Here is a 17,130-nt window from a genome sequence, read left to right on the forward strand (position 1 = left end):
ATGATCAGGATATTCTCTGAAGATGGTACTGAGACCTTTCGGGGGAAGAATTTCAGCTTTCACATAAACTAATTTGGGATGCTCACTCTCTGTCTTCCACAAAGCAAATTTAGTTCATTGTTAGTTGTATATGTTAAAATGGTTATGAGGGTTTTTTTCCTTTGAATATTAATAATGTGCCTTTCATCTGAGACACGCGCATGGGGTGTCATTAATTGCAGGGAGGGAGGAAGGCTTAGTGGTGCAGTTATTTTGCAAATGATTCCTGCTAGTAATGTCGAGGCAGGCAACGGCTCCATGAAGAGACACATGTACGCAGCGCCAGCATGACTTGGGCGCGTCCTTCCCGAGAGGAATGCCAGCGGGGGACGGTGGGGGGGACAGTGGGAGGTAGGAGGGCCAAGGGTTAGTTAGTCTCCCAATTTCCCAATATGTTAAAGGCAACTATTCCCAAATATGTTCCAATGCTTCCTCATCGGCCCACAGTCTGCAAAGGACCCTTTATAAAAAAAGGTAGCATCTCCTTTGAGGACTGTGGTGGTTTTGTCTCAAGATTATCACATGGACCTTTTCATTCATTGAGAGCGTCGCTGAGCTCCCGCTGGTGCCAGGAACTGTGCTTGGTGCAGGAGCACTTGTGAATGAGACACGGTCCTGTCTGGGAGCAGAGGTGTTAAATAAAGAACAAGCTAGGATGGGGACTTCCCTGGTGGTCCAGTGGTTAAGACTTCACGCTCCCAGTGCAAGGGGCCTGCGTTCGATCCCTGATCAGGAAAGTAGGTACCACATGCCACAGCTAAAGATCCTGCCTGCCACAACGAGGATCAAAGATCCCGAGTGCCGCAGCCAAGTAAACTAATATTAAAGAAAAGAATGAGCTAGGACACAAAGCTGGCAAGCAAAGGAGAAGGATAGGGTTTGGGTAGAGCCGGGTTTGACTCTTGACTCTGTCACCAGCTATGTAACTATTAATCTATTTGAGACCAGATCGTCTCATTGCAAACTGTGGCTCCGGAAAAATTTCTCCCTTGGGATGGTGTGAAAAGCAGAGAAGATAAACAGGAAAGGTGCCAAGTGAGGGCCTGGCGAGGCGCCTTCATGTCCCGTGTTCCCTGCCCAGCTTCGTGGCCCTGAGCCATGGGGGCACAGCTGAAGCTGTGTGCCATTCTTCCAGGGCCGCGGGCAAAGGCTTCATGGCCTTCTGCTGTGTGCTGAGTATGCAGAGATGAGGACTGTGATGGGGGGAGGAACGGGGGAACAGATGAGGTGAGAACACAGCCGTGTTGATCAACGGAGGGCAGCTCGTCTGCTTGGCTGGAACACGGGGAGGGGAGAGACAGGAGGGCAGAAGGTGGCCTGGGGCACTGAACAACATAACCAAGAGTCTGCAGACCCCAGAGTTTCAGCAGGATTTCATTTCCCAAGCAAACCCCCCTGAGGAGGCAGAAAGACCTAGAGTATCCAATCGCATGTCTCCCCAGTGCCTTCTCTACTCTCAAACACCTAGAGGAATCTTAGCAACCCCCTGGGCGCACTCTCTACTCTTTCCCGCAGCCTGGGGCAGTAATCAGCACAATGATATCAGTCACAACTACCGATCGCTGGACGTGTGTCTTGAGCTGGGTGCTAAGTACTTTTCATACTTAACCCCATCTTTTCTAACCCCAATTCCAGATTAAGTACTATTATAATGCCCATTTTACAGATGAGGAAACTGAAGCTCCAAGAGGAGACAAGAAGTAAGCTACCCATGGTCACCCAGTTGGCCAGTGGTGGATCCGGGACCAGAGGACAACCAGAGACGTGGATCCAGGTCCTGGGCATTTCTCCACCATCTCTCTGACCTCTTCCTGCTCTCAAGCATCCTGAAGTAGGGAGCTCCTATCTCGGTCTCTGTTTTATGTCTGCTGTGTTGATTGGAATATTGCCTACACAGAGTTTCTGTCTTTATGCTTTTATGGTCCCAACAGAAGCAGCATCAGGGTGGAGTGAAAAGACCACAGGACTTGTAGAAAGAGAGAAGTGGGTTAGAGTTTCAGCTTCACCATCACTGGTCTATCATCCATCACTCCCTGACCTTGATTCCTACTCTCAGGACACACCCATCCTCGGCTCACTGGATGTATGGGAAGTTCCGAGGAGACGCAGGGCTCAAAAGCTCATGGGCTTTACCTTAAATGACAGATGCTGGGAATTCCCTGGCAGTCCAGCAGTTAGGACTTGGAGCTTTCACTGCTGTGAGCTTGGGTTCAATACCTGGTCAGGGAACTAATATTCCTGCAATTGTGTGCAAACCCAAGCAATTTCAAGCATGGGGCCAGCCAAACAAAAACTCAGGCCTGAGAGCCACTGATTTGAGATCTCTAATGCTTAAGCTTTTAAGCTTTTCAAACTTAGCGGTGCAGAAAAATATAATGGCCTGCTTTTTAAAATATTTGTTTATGTATTTGTCTACTCCAGATCTTAGTTGTGGCATGTGGGATCTAGTTCCCTGACCAGGGATCGAACCTGGGCCCCCTGCATTGGGTGTGAGGAGCCTTAGCCACTGGTCCACCAGGGAAATCCCTATAATGACCTATTTTTATTATTCAAAATAGTAAATTGTCTATACTTGCCAGGGATTGAATTGTATATAATCTTTTGAAGAATCTGAGTGACTTGTAGGCATGTCCTTGGCCCGCCTGTCTGCTTTTCTTTCACAAACATTGATCACCTCCAACTAGTGGGACCTGTGTGAGGTGCAGGGGACATGGTGCTGAACCAGACACGACACATGGTCCCCACCCTCAAGAAGCTCCCAGTCTAGCGGGGGAGCCAGGCAAACAGAGATACTTCTGCTGTTGTGGGCTGAGTGCTGTGAGGTTTGTGAGGGCCCGAGAAGGGACATCGTACCCAGACAGGGTGGAGGGAGGGGTTGTTCAGGGAAGGCTGCCTGGAACAATGGTCCTGACCCTTAAGGAAGTTGTGAAATCAATTTAGTGCAGAGCAACCAGCATTAAAAAAAAAAAACTGAACAGAAAATATCATCGCACATCTCACGTACAAAGAATACATATGTGAGTGTGAGTCTGTGTGCGTTCTGGGTCATGATGCAAATCACTCTGGAAGTGAGCCAGGGTTCAAAGGTTTGAGAGCCACAGTTGGAGAGAATTCTTGCCTGCTGTGCTCCCCAAAGCCTGGTGCACTGCAGCGCTCAAAGTCTTTTGGATGAGTGGGAGGAGGGATTTAAACTCTAACCTCAATCTAGCAGTTGGGACTGTCCTTCCCAGTTAAGAAAGACACACTCATGGGACGTCCCTGGCGGTCCAGTGCTTAAAGATTCCATTTTCCAATGCAGGGGGTGCAGGTTCGAGCCCTGGTCAGGGAACTAGGGTCCCGCAGGCCATGGGGTGTGGTCAAAAATTAAAAAAGAAAAAAAAAAAGGCACACTGAGAAACCCAAGTCTAGCAAACCTGTATCTGTCAAGTGTGCTCACAGCCTAGCAGCTGGCAGCTTAGCCGTCCAGGGTTTTCTCTCTGCCTGTATGGTAGTGGTGGGGAAGTCAGCCCAAGATGGGGGAGGAGCAAGGCAGTTCAGAGACGCCCGAAGGAGAGCGGAAGGCGACCCTTCTGCTGGTCCCCCAGCCTGTGACCGCCTAGGAAACAGTGTCCTTGGGTCTGACCCACCCAGGTGGCATGTGCCTCATAATAGCAGTGACTCAGACCGCTGTGTTTACTCTGGGATGGCCTCAGTCATCCATCGCAGGCCCACGTGGCCAGCAGTCCTGTGCCTCCAGGATGCCAACAGGAAGCACCGTTTAAGGGGCAGATTGGACTCAGGGAGAAAGGGCCCCGGGGGGAAGCAGAAGATGGGCAGAAGGTCACCGCTGTCCCCGGCAGGGTGAGGTGAGTCAAGGGTAATGACCAGGTCGCCACCAACAGAGACTCCCTCTTAGTGGTTTCCAGGATACTCCAAACTTGATCCATCCTATAATATCAGGACCAAAATACCCCTTGGCTACTTTTCTCCTCCATCATAGACTATTAAGGTTGGAAGGACCCTAGAAATTATCCAGCCCAACCATCTCATTTTACAGATGAAGAGAAAGGGGCTCAGAGATGGAAGGTACTAGCCCAGAGTCAGCCAGCAGGTGACCCAGGGAGCTGGGGCCAGAACTCAGGAGCCAAATCTCCACCCCACCACCCTGGAGATGTAGCCCTGGAGATGCCCCTCTCTGCCATCTTGCTGGAAAGATCTCCTATCTCCTCTCCTTTGGCCCCTTCTCTGTATGTAACCAGAAAACTAATGGATACATCAGTGACTGTTTTGCTTGACCCTAAACTTCCCTGCTGCCCAAAAGCCCCCAGGGAAAAAGACCCCTGTGATCTTTCCTCCTGCCCTCTTGGGCCTCCTCTCCTGCTTGTCTTCCCCTGACGCACTGGTGTCTCATGCTCCTGAAGGACCTGCAGCCTCTTTGATGTGCATCGGTCTCCCCATCTCTAACCCTTTGCACATGCTGTTCTCTCTGTCTTTAACACTATTCCCAACTCCACTGCACCTGTCTGCTCTTCTTTAGGTTTCTCATGGGTGGTTTAGTCGCTAAGTCCTGCCTGACCTTGCAACCCCATGGACTATAGCCTGCTAGGCTCCTCTGTCCATGGGATTTTTCCAGGCAAGAATACTGGAGTGGGTTGCCATTTCCTTCTGCAGGGGAATCTTCCCAACCCAGGGATCAAACCCGGGCCTCCTACATTGGCAGGCGGACTCTACACCGGGATAAAGGACTCTGGGAACCACAATTTCTGTTTCCCGGTCACATCACGCATTTTCATGCCTCTGTGTCTTTGCCCATGCTGTTCCCTCTGCCTGTAATGCCCTTCCCCAACAGTCCTGTTTATGACACCCCTACTCATTCTTTAGGACGCATCACTTCTGGGACCTTTTTCCTGCCTGACACCCTCCATCTGGGCCAGGTGATCAATTCCTCCCTCCCATCCCCCACCACCATCCCCCTCACCAGAGCACACACTACTGTGATTAGACGTTTCTGTGTCTGTCTCCTCTACTAGTCTGTGTACCAGTTGCATTTATTGTACCACAACTGAAGAAAGATTATGCTAACACAGAACTCCCCAGAACCCTGGTTCTAGAGAACTTCTCCCTGCTGCCTCATCTCCTAACTAATTTTACAATTAGTCAAACAGTTTTGGGAAATGATATACATATATCTCCCTGGCAGAGATTCACAGTACACATTCATTCCTTGGTTTATCTGTTTCATACACAGTTAATGAGCACCTACTACGTGCCTGGGTCTGTGCGTGGTGCCAGGGCGGTAGCAGTATGCCAGGTTTTCAGGAAAATTTTTTGCTTCCTTCTTCCTGTAACTTGGAACCTTATTGATTCAAAGGTCTTCGTTCTCAAGGAGAAATGGCCTCACCAAGTGATACAACGAGGGTTCAACTGAATTGGAAGTGGGAGCAGCCACCTGGCCACTTTGGCTCCTTATGACACTGAAACAACAGGCAAAGAAGGGGAATACATTTCTGGCTGCAGTGATGGATCCTGATTGCCGGGGGGGACTGGGTTGCTGCTATACAGTGGGGGAAAGGGGATGCTGTATGGAACCCAAAGGGGTTCTCTAGGGCAATTCTTAGTACTTCCACTGCCAATAGTAAAAATGAATGAAAACTAAACCAACCAACTAAACAAGCAAAAAAGGCAGGACCAGTCGGGATTCAGAATGCTCAAGAATGAAGGTTTGGGTTGCCCTACCAGTTAGAACACCAGACTGACTGAAATGCGGGCAGAAAGCAAATGGAATGTGGAATTTATAATGGAAGAAGGAATTGGTAAATATTAACTACAGCCTCATGACCAGTTGAGCTTCCCAGGTGACACTAGTGGTAAAGAACCCACCCGCCTGCCAATGCCTGAGACGTAAGAGATGCAGGTTTGATCCCTGGGTCGGGAAGATCTCCTGGAGGAGGACATGGCAACCCACTCCAGTATTCTCGCCTGGAGAATCTTATGGACAGAGGTGCCCAGCAGGCTACAGTCTATAGGGTCACAAAGAATCGGACACGACTGAATCGACTTAGTACACACGCATGACCAGTTATAGAAAGAGGACTGTATCAATGGTACAGCTTTTCTTCCTCGCTTGTATGTTTATGTGTATCTGTATCACTTATTCATCAATGTATTTGCTTTTATTAACTAATTTATTTCTTTCCTCTTTTTTCCTTAATATTTTATAGAAAGATTCTTGGCAGTGATGTGTAGGCTGTAGATTAGGCACGACTATCAAAGGATAATATCAATCAAAGACAGACACAATGGCCCCTGGGTTTCAGGTCTCCTCTTTTAGAGGAGCAGGTGGGAGTCTCTTCGTATGAATAGGAAGGGTAGTTGGAACTTCTCACACAAAAAAGCACAAACGTGTCATCTTTGCAGCAGAGTACAGTGTGTCTGGATACTGAGCAACAAAAAGCAGTGGATGGTGCCAGTTATGAAGCTACTGACACTCAGCTCCAAACCTACCTTTCCACACCCTGCTTGGCAATGCCGGGACTGGGACCCCATGGAGGTCATTTCTCCTTTCCCAGCTGGTCCCCAATCAGGTGCAGTGAGGCAGATGGAGGGGGAGGGAACATGCTCTTTCCTGTTTTGCTTGCTGTTCCGGTCAGTGTCTCAGCAATGGCCTTTCATGTCAAATTTCCAGCTCTCCCCACACTTCTAGAATTGGCATCATCACTTTCTTTCCAGAGACCCCGCTGGGCAGTGCCCCCTCCTCAGAGGTCTGAATTATAGCTCCTGGTGGGGGCGCCTCCAGCAACCTATATTCTAATAACCCAATCTCTTCCCCTGCCCCCCAGTGTTGAGGTGGTAATTGCTTCTTGCAACTACTTTCTCATACCCCAATGTCTTCCTTTTGCTTTTTTAGTTCTCCAATACTTATTTAATCAATTTTTTGATGTTAAATTCTTTGTTTTCTGACTGGACTCTGACTAATACAAGTGGAGACAAGAAGACAGAGTTCCTGCTCTGGAAGGACAACTACAAAGTATCCCAGGATATTACAGGCCCTGAGAAGCCCTTCAGTAAGTACAATTGTTGAGTTCTACTTAACTCAGTATCTCCTTATTTTATTTGATCAAGAAACTTCAGGGGAGCCTAGTAACATCCAGCAGAATTAGCGTTCTACACAGTACACTCATCCGCTGGAGGAGGAAATGGCAACCCACTCTGGTACCCTTGCTAGAAAATCCCATGAACAGAGGAGACTGGTGGGCTATAGTCCATGGGGTCACAGAGAGTCGGACATGACTGAGAACACATGCACGCATGCATATAACACACTCTGTTTGTGGAAGATGGAAGTCATTAGAGAAAAGTGTCAGGGACTTGGAGTGCGCGCATTTGCCACGTTCCCCAAGAGCACCCAGTGGGTGAAGGGTATCTCAGCTCCAGGATTCAGCCACAACATCAGCTGACAATTCCCTCTGTACTTATTTCAGCACCGCAAAGCAAATTTCTTATCATCATTGAATTGTTGTTGTTCAATTGCTAAGTCGTGTCCGACTCTTTGCGACCCCATAGACTGCAGCATTCCAGGCTTCCCTGTCCTTCACTATCTCCCAGAGTTTTCTCAAACCCATCTCCACATTGGGTTGGTGATGCCATCCAACCATTTCATTGAATTACTGAGTAAATTTGCCTGCAGAAAGTGGAGACCATCATCAGCCAACCCAGGCCTTCTGGTCTACCTAGCAGTTTCTTTCACATTACACAGTAGGATTTTTTGACCAGGGTATTTAGAGGAACCATCAACCCCTTAAAACCATGTGCAAAATGGTGTGTGTGTGTGTACACATGTATATTTGTGTGTGTGCATATGCGGGCACTTTTCTAGGGAGAGGGTTCATAGATTTTGTTATTCTTAGTGGAACTGTGACTCTAGAAAAGAGAAAGGTTAGGAATCATGATGTTAAAGGAAAATATTCTCATTCTTATTTGTACACTGATCTCTTGCAAGTTCAGTCACTGTAAGTCAGTCCTTCTTAGTCTGATCAGCTTGTGTTCACTCACCAAACTGAGGTTCTGGATCCTCCAAGGTACTCACTCCCCTGCTTGAGGAGCAGGCTTCTTGAATCATGTGGCATCACTCACTTTCCAGGCCTTTATCTGTGCTGTTCCTCTGGCTGGAAACCCTCTCCCCACACCGTGGGGTCAACTCCCCAACATTTTTTGGATCTCAAGTTGGCTGTTTCCTTCGTGAATCCTTCTCAGGACGTCTGGTTCTGGATTAGGTACCACTTATTTGTGCTCCCACAGCATCACTTCCATCTCTCTGGCACCCCACCCCCTTCTCTTCAACCCTTACCCTTCATTTAGGGACACTTTTTCCCATTCATTGTGCTTATTCCATGATGCAATTAACTGTTTATCATACCTCTCTGCTATTTGCCAAACAAAGAGTTGGACATGACTGGGCAACTGAACAACAAGAAGCTCCATGAGGAAGGGATTTGTGACTAGCTTTTCCCTGCTTTGGTGCCCAGACTAAGTAGAGTGTCTGGCATACAGCAGGCACTCATTAGCTGCACGGAAACATGTAAAGATGGGTACTTGAATCCTTTCGGTGCTATACTAATGTGCTGTCACAGTTAGATCTCTAACGTCCTCTGCCCCACTCTATGACTAGGTATGGACTTGTTAGCCATGAGAATTCCAAAGAGTGAAACACTCACATGATCAAGTTTTGTCTTTCATCGGCAAAAGCTTCTTTCCCACTAAATGCACGTATGTGTGTGTACACGTGTGCACAAATCTATGCGTGATGAGAGAGGAGAAAACATATGCCGCAGGGTTTGGAATAAACATACCTGCATTTCTCAGAAAGCGAAAACTATAGTCCTTGACTATCCTTGTGTTCGGGTTATAGAAGCCGTCTCCGCAGTCATAATAGCCTAGAGGGATCTTTCTAGGCGGGTCCATATTGGTGAGTTGAGAGATACCTTGAAAGGATATCAGGGGGTGGGATGAATTAGGAGACTGGGATTGATATATACATATATACGTGTGTGTGTGTGTGTATTACTATATATACACACTACTATATATAAAACTCTAGCCCTATAAATTAAGCTGCTAACATCAAGGGAGAGGAGGACCCAGGCACTGTCTCCCAGGACTGGGGACATTGGAACTACCAGGAGGAAAAGAAGAGTCAGTGCACCTTTAAGGTCATGACCCCTGTGTGTCATCTCTCTTGGAAGCTGAAGCCTGAGGAAAGGGGATAGGTTGGAAGAAGGAACTTCCTGGTTTCCTCTTATTTGTGGTCTCTGTAATTCCCTGTCCTCTGGACTGAAGGGGATGCTCCCAGCACAGCACCATGCTCACGGCTCAGGGTCCCGCCCAGAGCTGTGCTCTGAGCTTGGTTAACCATGATGAGCCGGGACACTATGGGTTGAGGGTTACACTCCACGCTGAGCACTTCACAGCCATTCTCTCCCTGAAGCCTCCTGCCAAAGCCCATCTCACAGATGCCCAGAGAGGGGAAGCGTAGCCTTAACCCTCTCCACTTCCAACAAAGCCTGCCCCCGAGGCTTAGAGGGGTTCTTCCGAGAGGTGTGCAGAGTCACTTGGGAAGGAAGTGGGTACTTAGACGAAGCTGCTTTGCTGGGGCCCTTGAAAGAGAAGGCGAGGCTGCGGGAAATCTGTGCACTGCCTCGAGACAGAGGCCCGGTTTAGCAAAACTTGTGCTGTGTGAGTGCTGAGGGCCCAAGGCTGGGAGCTCTTGGCCTACAGGTCTCAGTTGGGGTGAAGAGCCTGTGACCAAGTCATCGCTACCCCATGAGGAATCATTTACAAGGTTCTTCAGTGGCATCAGACTGGCAGCTCTCTGAAGACACAGGCTGTGTCCTCACAGCTCTCGTTCCCCCAGGATCCAGCTGGTGGCTGCCACAGGGCGTGTGCTTGGGAAATGTCTGTGAAGGTCATTGTTGTACCTACCCTAAGTGCACCCCATCACCTCCCACTGCGATGTCAGTACTATCGCTCCTGTCTGATAACTCTTCATTGAACACCCACTGTGTGCCAGACAATGTGCTCGGGCACTGGGAACATAGAGCCTTTGCCCTCCAGGAGCTCACAGCCAGCTCAGGAAGGCAGACATTTGTGACAGAGCTCAGGGAGGGGATCATGGCTGCTCTGTGATTTGTCATGGGGAGGCCTTACCTGGTCTGAGAATTCGAGGAAGAGCCCCAAGAAAGGGACATTAAGCTCAGATCTGAAGGATGGGAAGGAGTTATCTGGGTGAAGCGAGAGGGTTAGAGCATTCCAGGCAGGAGGGGGACTGGCAGGGAAGAGAATGGTCTCTTTGAGAAGCAGAGAGCAAGCATGATGAGGAAGCAGAGAGAACATTTGAGAAGGGCAGGGAGCGAGGGGTGAGGCTGGGGACCTCACGGGAGCTGGAGAACACTGGTTGTTTTAAGAGCATGGAGCCTCATCTTCAGGGTAGTGAGGAGGCACTAGAGGCTGGAGGGGCGGGGCTGGTGGCATCAGATCCACGGTTTTCAGAGAGGAAAGTGAGCTCGGGGGGAGAATGGCCCAGAGGGGGTCCAGTGCTGACCTCATGAGTTCAGGTAAAGAAGGGGAGAGGGTGAAGGTCTGGAATAGTGCAGAAGAGATAGGATGGCCACCTGATGTGAACAGCCGACTCACTGGAAAAGACCCTGATGCTGGGAAAGATTGAGGGCAGGAGGAGAAGGGGGCGAGGAGGATGAGATGGTTGGGTGGCACCACCAGCTCAATGGACGTGAGTTTGAGCAAACTCCGGGAGCTGGAGATGGACAGGGAAACCTGATGTGCTGCAGTCCATGGGGTCGCAGAGAGTCACACATGACTTAGCAACTGAACAATAACAATGAGAGAGGATGAAGAAGCTCAGCTTGGCCCATGGAGGTGCTCAGTAAATATCTGTTTAATGAACAAATGAATGGATATATTTTAGAGGCAGAATCCATAGGACCAGGTGATGGATCGCACACTTATGGAGGAAGGAGGAGTCAGGATTAGGCTTATGTGGGGGTGGGGAATGGGAGTGATGGTCTCCGGGGCAGCAGTTCTGGGGGTCAGTGGGCTGGTGGGCAGGGTAATGAACTCAGTGCAGACAAGTTGAGAGATGACCCAATAGAGGTGTTGGGGAAATGGGATGCAGGAATCTGAGAATCACAGATTTTGATTTCAATTAAATGAAGGCAAAAGGAGAAGAGCACAGCAGAGGATGGGATGGTTGGATGGCATCACCAACTCAATGGACATGAGTCTGAGCAAACTCAGGGAGATAGTGAGGGACAGGGAGGCCTGACATGCTGTGGTCCATGGGGTCACAAAGAGTCAGACACGACTGAGTGACTGAACAACAAAAACAAATGAAGGCTTAGACATGAATCAACTTGTAGGGAGAAGATACAGAACGAAAATAGAAGAGGGCCTAAGCCAGAGAGCTATGGTAAACCCCAGAATTAATAACTGGGGGGATGGGGAGCTGGAAAAGGAGATGGGATAGGAAGAAAGTAGGAGGGTGAGGTGTCAGGGAAGCCAAGAGACAGGAGGTGGCTCACCTGGTCACAAAGCCAGGGTCTGCGCTCCGGGCATCTGGACCCCAACCCCAAGTGGTTTCTGGAGGTGTCTGTCCTTGGGGACGTTGAGCTCCCCAGGCTCATCCAGTTATTGAGGGGAATGCGGGGACTCTAACCCTGACCTTCCAGCTCTCTGCTCTGTCAATGCCACCATACTACCTCTAAGTCAGGATTTTTTTTTTTTTTTTTTACAGTTTACAGGTCCCTTTCCAGTATTTGGCTACATTGTCTGGGCTGTGCCTCTTGAGGTTCAGCTGACCTCACATGAGTCTCAGAAACACAGAGGCGCCCCTGCAGCTGCCACTCTCTGGACACAGACTCTAGGGCCCAATGCCCCTCTCTGTGATGGAACTCGATTTTTCTAGGGAGGCAATGTGATGTAGGGACCTCAGAGAGGTAGACATGGGGAGCCATCGGAGCTCTCCCACTCAAAACATGCTTGAGCTCCATGGCCTCAGCTTCTTCCTCTGTGACATGGGACTAGGAAGCTGACATGGCAGGGTCATCTGGAGATTCAGTGTGACAGAGATGAGAGAAAGCCTCACCCAGCCTCCGATACACAGAGCACACAGTCCATCAGTGCTGCCCCATGTCAGTGTTGCAGCTGATCTGATGAATAACGGCAGCTGAGGTGTACCACGCATCTACTGTGCGTGCAAGACACTGCTGTAAACACTTTACACATGTGATCTTATTTCTAAGACTTGTAAGGTAAATGAAGTTATTGTCCCATTTTGCAGGGGGAGAAACTGAGGCTCAGAGAGGTGAGTGCCCTGCCCTTGGTCCCTGGCTGGTCCAGGGGATCTGAGATTTGAGGACTGGTCTTTCTGGCTCTAGAACTTGGTTGCATCCTGCGGTCCTGCTCCTCTCTCCTCTCCTTTGGGTAGGTTACTACAAAGGGACCCAACCCACTTCTTTAGATCCATCTTTCGTCTCCCTCCCCATCTGGGTGTGAAGGGAAGTGAGACTGCCTGGGTACCTGCAGGCTTCAAGCCGTAGCAAATCTCGGTGTAAAACCTCCTATCGTAGCTGTCACAGTAATGCCAGTTCTCAGTGTCATACTTCAGGCCGTCTGAGAAGGTGTACGTGCCCTGGAAGATAAGGTGCACACACGTGGGTCTGAGGAAGCCACAGCCCACCTGCCAAGAAGGATGGAAGTCAAGGGAAGGGGTGGTGTTTTCATTGAAGTGATCACTATCACAGCTACTACAGCCGTGGTGATTGGGAAGCATGATTGTAAGTCCTGAGTTGTGTGTCTGGCTCACTGTGTGACCTTGAGCAGATGACCTACCCTTGGTAGCCCTCAGTTTCCTCCTCCATCCAGTTGGAAAATCATGCTGTATGTTTAATAGAACTGATTCAATGAGATTCAGTGAGATAGTGCATGAAAAGCATTTAGCATAGGGCTGGCATATAGTAAACACTCAATAAATGTTACTATTATTCTTTTATTATTATCATGGCTAGAAAGGTCAGGGCCCTCAGTCACGCTCTTTGTCCAAACATGTACATTCGTCTTTTGCTGCCTTAGTGCTAAAGGAAGCCTCAGGATGTACACATTGCATTGGCCTGGGCATCAGGAAACATGGGTGGAAATTCCAATACTATTAATTCACAGGGTGACCTTGGGTAAGTCACATCCCCTTCCTGGGGCTTAGATTCTCCACGCTGAAAAGCAAGGAGTGTTTCTTAACCTTTTTTTAGGTTATGAGCCGGCCCCTGTACCCACCCATAATGAAACCCATGAAAATTATAGATCCTTTCTCTGGGGAAATCGGAGTCCCATATGCACAGAGGCTTTTGTATATAAATCAGGAGATTTCACTGACACCCTGAATTCTATTTGTGGCCCACAAATCCCAGGCTAAGAACTCTTGACTTAGATGACTGATAAGTCATCTGATTGTAATGGTGGAGTTAGCACTTACTGAGTGCCTACTGTGTGCCAGGTACTGAGTAGAGTACTCACACACTCTGCCTCATTTATTCTCATAACCATCCTAAGGAGATGCCTCGTACTTCTGTGGCCGGTGGACTTGTGGTCCCCCAAAGACGTTCACGTCTTATCATTGAGCCTATGAATATGTTAACCTTACATGGCAAAAGAGACTCGCAGGTCGGATTAAGTTAAGGATCTTGAAGTGGGGAGATTATCCTGGATTATCTAGGTGGGTCCAGTGTAATCATAGGGGTTCTCTTAAGAGGGAGGCAAGAGGGTCAGAATGATAGAAGACGAGACGGTGACAAAAGCAGAGGGAGAGGAGATGTGATGACGGAAGTGAAGGTCAGAGGGATGCGTGGCCATGAGCCAAGGAATGCACGCAGCTTCCACGAGCTGGAAAAGTCAAGGAAGTGGATCCTCCCACATTGCCTCCAGAAAGAATGCAGCACTGCTGGCCTGTTTTAGACTTCTGATGTCCAGAACTAAAAGATAACAAGTTTCTGTCATTTGAAGGCACTGAGTTGACAGTAATTTGTTACAGTAGCAATATGATACTAACACAACTATTGTCTGCAGTGTATAGATAAGAAACATGAGTCTTAGAAAGGGTAGGTCATGGGCCCAAGGTCACACAGTTGGTGGCATAAGAGGATTCAGACTCATTATGGCTTCTCCAGGGGCCTTCTGGATAGAGAGGGAGAAGATTCCAGAGCCCTGGAGATCAAGAGGCTGGAGAGGAGGGCTAGCAGAGGGGAGGGCAGGGTGCCTGTCGGGGGCTCTTTCCATCTGAGGCTTTCCCCTCCCCACCTGATTACCTTTACAACCAACCCTTTCTCCCAAACTGCATCAAATCGGCTCCCATTGGGGAAGTACAAGGTTCCTTGGCCATGAAACATGCCGTCCTTCATTTCCCCAATGTATTTTGTTTCAGTTGGGAGGATGTATTCTGCGTCACCCTCCATCCTGTAAGGACAAAAAGAAGTCACTGAACCCTCGTGGCAACTGGAGGGTCAGAGGTAGGGGTGCAGGAGAGCCAGCACCTCAGGGTCCCCAGATGTTATTGTCCCTACACTATTCCGTTCAGAAACAAAAATGTTCCCCTTAGAGCTCAAAAGTAAGAGGGGCTGTGTGTTGAAGGGAATGCAAAATTTGGTCTATTTGTTCTTCCTCACTCTCAAGTAGGGGCTGTCCCGGACTTCATGCTGCCCACGGAAGTCCCCCTCTGGAGGCCCAGAGAGGGGAACAATGTGCTCAAAGCCATAAAGCAAGCACTGTGAAGCAGAGACAGGGATCAGGCTTTCTGTGAGCTGATTCCAGGTCTTCTCCATCCCCCACAACCAGCCCGTCCCTGCCCACTGCACCCCAAGAAGGAGACTGGGAAAAGTGTGCACCTGAGGAAACAAGAATTTGAGTCTTACTTCATCATATCCTAGGTGTCCCATCTCGGAGACTTTCCTAAACCTCTGTTTTCCTTCCTTCCTTTATTCCAACAAATATTTATAGAACATCTGCTATATGCCAGGCGCCTTGCCAAGTCTACTTTATTGGATACAATACTATAGACACAACAGTGATCAAGGTAGATGCAGTCCTTGTCCTTGAGGGACTCACAGTCTAGTGAGGGACACAGCTGAACAGTTACACAATGCGTGATCAGTGCCCTGCAAGGTAAGATGGGCCCCTATGGGAGCCAGGCGCAGGGTACCGCCTGGACCAGATGACCACCTGCTTCATAGGGGAAATGGCTGAGATTAATGCCCAAGATGAACCCAGATACTAATAACAGTTTTCCTAGTAAAGGGCCTGATATATAGTGAGAGCTTAAGAAACAAGCTTTCAGTCATTCATTCGTGCCTTCTCTGTTTTTCCCCACTGGCTGGAATTCATCTCTCCTAACTCTAAACTTATTTTGGGTTTTGTTTGTACCTCTGTTGGATGCCTAGCACTTTCTGCCTTGTATCATAATTGTATATTTCATCTCTCCTATGTAATCAAGCATCTTGAGAGGAAGACCTTGGTATTCTCAGCTCCTAGAAACATGTTTCTTCTTAAATAGGTGCAACTAAGTAAAGAATGAAGAAAACAGAAGAACTAGTGAACTTAATGAGTGGATGAGAGAACTTGCCGGCGTACACAGGCCCCAAACAGGAAGCACTGTGGTTAAGCACAGCTTCTGAGCCGGGCAGATCTGGAGTCCAGGCCTGGCTCCACCTCTCTATGCCTTGTATGACCTCTACCTCTCTAAGCCTGAGTTTCTCATCTGTAAAATAGGGATAATGACACTTCTGCAAAATTACTGCATTAATGGCTATGAAACTATAGCAGAAGAGCTTAAAAACTAATTTGCTTTTATTTTGCTGCAAAACATAGAAGGAGAAAGAATTCGTCTTCATCCCTCTACCTCTTTGCTTGAGATTATATCTGTTATTTCTAACACAGTATCCATCTAAACCCATCTCTGAAATTTGGCATCTCCTCTCCTTTTTTTTTTTAAGTGTAACTTAGATGAGGAGGGATATAGAGATGAAATAAATTGGTCTATCCACAGCTCCTCCCACCCACAGAATTGTACTGAGTATTCAGATCTCTCCACATCAGAGCACAGACTCCACCCTGTCCAGCTTGGGTTCTCACTCTCCCCTAAGCACATCCTACACTCCAGCCAGACTGAACTGCATGCTCTCTCCTTCATATATAAGCCTTCTGAGCTATTGCTCATGCTGTTCCCTCTGCCTGAAAACATTCTTCACCTTGCATCTCCACCCACCTAGATCCTACCCAACCTTCAGGGCCCATTTCAAATATTATCTCCTCCACAAAGCCTTTTAGGATTGTTCCAACTAGATGCATCGTCTGCAGGGGCTCAGCAGCAAGACTCTATAATAGAAAGATCATGGATTCTGGAAGCAGACCCAGTTTTCATCTCTGCTCTGTCAAATGCCAACTAGGTGACTTCGAGCATGTTATGTAACTACTTTGTGCCTCACTTTTTCCATCTGTATAATGGGGATATCTATCTCATAGGGTTGCTGTGAGGAGGGAAGATTCAAGCAAAGCCACCATCTGAAATTATCTTCTCTGTTTGTTGGCAATATGCTAACTAGACGATAAACTGCATGAGAGCAAGGATCTTTAATATTCTTATCCCTGTACCTAATACTGGCAGATAGCAGACGCACACATATACATGGAATGGATGTATCCAGCTCTGCTGTTAGTTAGAATATTCGTCCTTGAACAAGTTACTTCACTTCTCTGGATCTCATTTACCTGAACTGTAAAATGGGAATAAACATTCCTACCTAAAAGAGTTGTCCTGAAGTTTAAAAGGGAAAAAATTTGAGAAAGTGTCTGATACAAAATCCTTTGCAGGGACAGAAAGACCGCCGTGTTTTTCCAGTCACGGATGCTCAAGGACATAGTGAATCAAACGAACCCCTTACCTGCCATCTACAAATTCCCCAATATATTGGCTCCCCGTGTACTCCATGGCGCCTGTCTCTAGCTTCCAGGCTTGGGACACCGGAGTCTCAGTGCATCCTGCCTCACCATGACAACCAG

The 17,130-nt window shown here is 48.3% G+C and overlaps 1 protein-coding gene across 2 annotated transcripts in view; it reads right to left on the reverse strand.

Moving 5' to 3' along the window:
* Positions 1–17,124, reverse strand: part of MORN5 (MORN repeat containing 5) — a 33,370-nt gene extending 16,246 nt beyond the window's left edge. For both annotated transcript variants that reach the window (XM_081588764.1, XM_081588765.1), the window contains exons 1-4: positions 17,013–17,124; positions 14,385–14,532; positions 12,607–12,718; positions 8,868–8,999 (exon numbers count right to left, since the gene is read on the reverse strand). In XM_081588764.1, coding sequence (XP_081444890.1) covers positions 8,868–8,999; positions 12,607–12,718; positions 14,385–14,532; positions 17,013–17,059 — 439 coding nt within the window. In that variant the 5' untranslated portion in view covers positions 17,060–17,124. The remainder of the gene's footprint in view (positions 1–8,867; positions 9,000–12,606; positions 12,719–14,384; positions 14,533–17,012) is intronic.
* Between the last annotated feature and the right edge of the window lie 6 nt (positions 17,125–17,130).

This window comes from Giraffa tippelskirchi, chromosome 4 (genome assembly GCF_054371585.1).
Source record: "Giraffa tippelskirchi isolate mGirTip1 chromosome 4, T2T-mGirTip1v1.2.pri, whole genome shotgun sequence".
Classification (NCBI taxonomy): Eukaryota; Metazoa; Chordata; class Mammalia; order Artiodactyla; family Giraffidae; genus Giraffa; species Giraffa tippelskirchi.